Source organism: Topomyia yanbarensis, chromosome 3, assembly GCF_030247195.1.
Source record: "Topomyia yanbarensis strain Yona2022 chromosome 3, ASM3024719v1, whole genome shotgun sequence".
NCBI classification, from domain to species: domain Eukaryota; kingdom Metazoa; phylum Arthropoda; class Insecta; order Diptera; family Culicidae; genus Topomyia; species Topomyia yanbarensis.
In genome coordinates this window covers 380,632,254-380,636,851 of record NC_080672.1, presented here as the reverse complement: position 1 = coordinate 380,636,851, position 4,598 = coordinate 380,632,254, and the positions used below count along the sequence as shown (strand labels likewise).

Sequence of the window (4,598 nt, the reverse complement as noted above, 5' to 3'; positions counted from 1 at the left end):
TGATATCATTATACAGCGAACTCTATGTACATATCAAGGACAAACTAACACGTGCCAGTTCTGTGAACAAACGGCACATTACGGACAACCCTGCCCAGAAACCGCAAAGAAAAGCTCATCTACAGAAATAAATGCCAACACTCAGTCTCCAATATTATTCCCTGAGCCACAAACGGTTACCAAATTTGTGGCTGCTGTTTAAGCAATAATGACAATTGCAAAAGCCGCGTCAAGTACCACAAACTCAACAGCTAATACCATCAGTGAGGAGCTACTAGCAATTCGCTCGTGACCCGAAAGGGAAAGAAGTTAGGAAGAACACCTGATGGCGATCATCAAGGTAGTAACATCGATGATGATCCAGACATGTGTGACGACGATAGGGATATGAATGATCCTCATGATACAGTTGGCGTGGATGCAAATATTCCCACGATGCGAAAACGGATCTCCACACGCAATGGCAAGTCGCGCGTACAATCGGAAAGACTCTTAGCATTAATCGTTTATTTTTTTATTTTTTACATCATGTAAATATATAAAAGACCAACGGCTCCGTAAAGCTAACGTCTTGAGCCGTGTCAAATAAACGAATTGAAAAAAAAATAAGGAAAAGTAAAATTTCGATTTTTTTTGGAAGGAAAGAAATGTTAGTGTAACAAACATTGTTATGGAAACCGTGTATACCTCTGCATCATCACGTTTGCCACAGGAAGGAAATTTTGTTAGTAGAATGGGGTAAAGATTTACACAAATCTGAATCCCTCTTGATAAGTGAAACGATTTATGCAACTCTCAGAAGTGTTACCATGTGTTTATTGCTCTGGACAGCCGGCTGTCGAGAATTTATGATAGATTCAACGTTTGTTATATAAAATGAAAGAAGTACTACAGACATACTTGAAACGACTAATTTTTAAGTCGAGTCCACAATCGATGACTGGCACGAATCTTTTAAACTAATTACTGGAACAATTTTGGAACGAAAACAAACTGATATACTTTAGAACAACAATGTCCCCATTAAATGAGGCAAACGCAAGAAATAAAGAAGGGACTACTGGTTTTGTCCACTTTTACGTCAATAATCAAGCTGAAATATTTCTATACTATAAGTAGCGGGTTAACCGACTACTCGCGTACTGATTTGCCGGCAGACCCTTTTGTCGGGGTTTGGTTCGTTCTCCTTGTCAATTAGCTATAGAGGAGAGCATGACTAAATCGACTTTTCCTCTATAGCGAGAACGGCCGATGTCGTGGTTCCTTTCTGTTTAACCGGGAAAGCGAAAGCACTCCTTTACACTTAGTCTCTTTTTGCAAATCGAAACCGTACACTTCACTAGTGCCCGAACCACGGGTCGGCATTTTTGACGGTTTTAGCTAGTCGTCCCATGCGATCTGAAATGTTTTCCGGCGGGAAACTGTCACGAAAAAACTTATTCACGGACGTCTGTTGATCGTCGTGGTTCGTCAATTTCTAACCCTTCATTGCGATGGCCGCATTCCACTCAACTAAAAAAAAACGACAAACTGCCTCGGTGCATAGCTGTCATCGCCCATATGCACCATAGCCAGTATTCTTTTTTCACCGAACGGAGAGCGGACCTTATGTTACGTATATAAAAATGTTTAACAAAAATTACTACACCTATCTGAACTAACAAAATCGTTCATGGAGAAGAATATAAACATTTTTTTACGTAAAAAGTGAACGATCATATGGATCAGTGGTGAGCATTATGTTGCAAAACAAATACACTTTACGGACTGTATGCTCAAAAATAGGAATATTTCCACCCAGTGCTAAATTGTTACTCGGACAGGTTACAATACTGCATAAAAAATAAAATAAATCAATGAATATGACAATAATACATTTATTCTGCGTGCTGATGTGACCGTCGAAAATTGGTGGCTTTTGAATTTTTCATACGAATAGTCAATTATTATATTTAATTCAAAAGTTATCATTCACTCAGACAATACCATGCGGATTTCATACGCGCATTGAATATCCAGTAGATTAGTTTCCTAGGTGGTCAAATAAACATTAAACAAACAAAGAAATTAGTTTTCTCAGTTCAAAGAACTGTCAGTTTGATTGGCATCAACCAATGCCATCAAATAAAAGAACATTTAAAATTACATGCGAAAAAATATGTGCAATTCTGAACATAATAAAATGAAGCCTACTTAGTTGTTTATTTTCAAAGATAGCACTGTTGATGGATCACCCAATAAAAAGGGGGATAAGGGACGCGTACGAAAATAACTGACCACCGCCACAGACACAACCTTTTTTAAATACAGAATAATATTATTTCAATACATTTCACACGAAGAAAAGTAATAATATATATTGATATAATATTCATGAAGTATTTATGATCAAATGACGACGGTTTGAAGTCATTCGGGCGTGCCAGTTTACCAACTTATGCGCAGTACTGTCAGAGCAGAGAGTTACTTCTAACACCTGTTTTCTACCAGACCATGTTGTTCTATAGAGAGACTAAACAATAAGACTCAATATTCGGTTTCGGTTTATACTGGCTACATCCATCGTATTTTGAAATATTTTTGATTAGTTGTACTGTCGATGGTGTGTTTCAAATGAAAAATATCACGCTATCAAAGATTTATGGCTACAAATTGAGTTCGCCAATTTGATTACTTCACATTAAAATCGCAAAAAAAAAAAAATCAAACATACTAATAGCCCAAGCAACTAACTACAAGGAACTTAATACAAATTTCTTCTCTTTTAAGTTAATTTGCAATGATTTTGCTGGTAAGGTGAATTATTTCGATAAACCATAATGTGTACACTCGATTTCGGCACATTTGAAAGATTTTTTTTGGAAATCATCTGAAATGAAAAAAATCTAGCAAACGATTTCCATCCAAAATAATGAACAAATAAATCTCACCACGGATACACATTCACTGGCACCTTGACTCGAGTTCACTGTAGAGGAGTTTTCATTGCTTAGAAACGGGAATACGAGTAGTCAACGTATGCGACAGAGATAGGCATGCAAGCCGTACGTTGTTCAAGAACTTCCACTTAACTTAAGTAGCGACTGGCTCAAATGACACGTTCCCCGTGTTGATCGGAAATTTGTGTCCACTGGATTTACATTGATGGCAAGAGAATCTAAGTCCCCCAGCCACACCTCCCCACTATTTTAAGTTGATTACATTAATAATAAAAGCTGTAGAAAAGCAGACGCACCGCTTTAATTTGACAGCTGTAACGCGGCCGAGAATACTTTGCTCAGAATTGTCAAACAAGATAATTCGTTTCAGGACTAATATACATACATTACAAAGGTACAATTGGCGGTATTCAAAGTAGTACACTTGTATCGTTCCTATATAGTGGCCCGTTGTTTAATTTCAGGATATTAGTTTGGATGTATTTAACATGAACGAGAACTCACCAGTGAAATTTTGGTGATGTTGGCTTGATTAGATTTTATTTTCCAATCAACATTGGGAACACTAAGGTTTCACTTGCGTTAAGTGGTTTTGATTTTGTGAGCTCCGAATATGCTTTTGTAAGATCCACTACCTAGTAATCTCAAACTAAACATTTGTCATTAGAACCAAGAAAAAGTTTTTTTGATTAACTCAATATTTGTCCAATACAAAAAAAGCAAAAAATCTAATTGTACTAGTAGTGTTAAACCATTTTGTTGTCACCATTTTAACAGAAACCTCACACTTCAGCACTGATTCCTCGGCTCACATATCGCGTACAAGCTGGTATCACAGGGTGCATCATTCCAAGTCCAATTAAACCGCTGCGTTACCCAGTAGTACAGGTTCATGCAGTGCTCATTGCCACCGGACGGTTCTCCCGCATTCCACCGGGCAAAGTTGACCCGAGCTCCGGTATCCTGCCATATGTAGGTGCGTGTCCTCGCTAGATCACTGGCGCCCAGCCAAACACCCATGAATCCACTCGTCCATAGTCCCGTGTCCTGTGCTTCTTTAACGACGGCCGCGTGTTTCTCTGGCGTGTTTACAACGGCCAACCGCATTCCGAATCGGTGGCAGTATTCCACTGCTTCGAACCAGTTGCTCTAGAATTCAAAATAAGAAGGTATTTATTCTAACGCAACTGAACTAAACCTACCGTGTACGGAGAAATGTGATAGCCATTTTGAACGAGAGAGTTCAACTGATGTGCTGCGAATATGAGTAGCAGACAGACTATCAGAGAGTTTGCCATCGTTGATTGCTTTGACTGGGAGAGGCTGCCCGAGTGCAATTTTATAGTCGGATCCGAAGTGGTTGATGGCAATGTAAAGAAATGTACCAATATTGACTATTGCATATTCAGATGGCGAAAGATAAGTTAGTATCTTTCTTCTTTGATAAGAATCGGGCTGTCTCAATGATGAAGTATGAGTATGATGTTCGTTTGGACTGTCGTACATGGGCGCTGATTCACAAAAATACCCGGCTTTTATCCAACCTGTTCCTAGATAATTTACTGAATGTAAACACATTTAAAGCTATTATCTTTGCTTGTATGTTTGTAAGCTGGTAACACTTCTGGGAACTGTTTGCGGTAAAATAGCAAGAACGTG

General features: G+C 38.5%; 1 protein-coding gene across 1 annotated transcript; it reads right to left on the bottom strand.

Annotated features, from left to right (window-relative positions):
• Positions 1-3,462: 3,462 nt before the first annotated feature.
• Positions 3,463-4,298, bottom strand: LOC131693936 (C-type lectin mannose-binding isoform-like). The gene is made up of 2 exons (XM_058982214.1): positions 4,142-4,298; positions 3,463-4,088 (listed from the first exon to the last, which is right to left on the bottom strand). Exons 1-2 carry the CDS (start codon positions 4,235-4,237, stop codon positions 3,729-3,731), a joined length of 456 nt encoding a protein of 151 aa, XP_058838197.1. The 5' UTR covers positions 4,238-4,298; the 3' UTR covers positions 3,463-3,728.
• Positions 4,299-4,598: the final 300 nt, after the last annotated feature.

What these genes read in the sequence shown, in the direction of transcription:
- LOC131693936 (XM_058982214.1), bottom strand. Translation starts at nt 4,237, where the DNA reads ATGGCAAACTCTCTGATAGTCTGTCTGCTACTCATATTCGCAGCACAT. An exon ending in ATCACATTTCTCCGTACACG is followed by an intron (nt 4,089 to 4,141) that starts GTAGGTTTAGTT and finishes TTTGAATTCTAG; the next exon opens with AGCAACTGGTTCGAAGCAGT.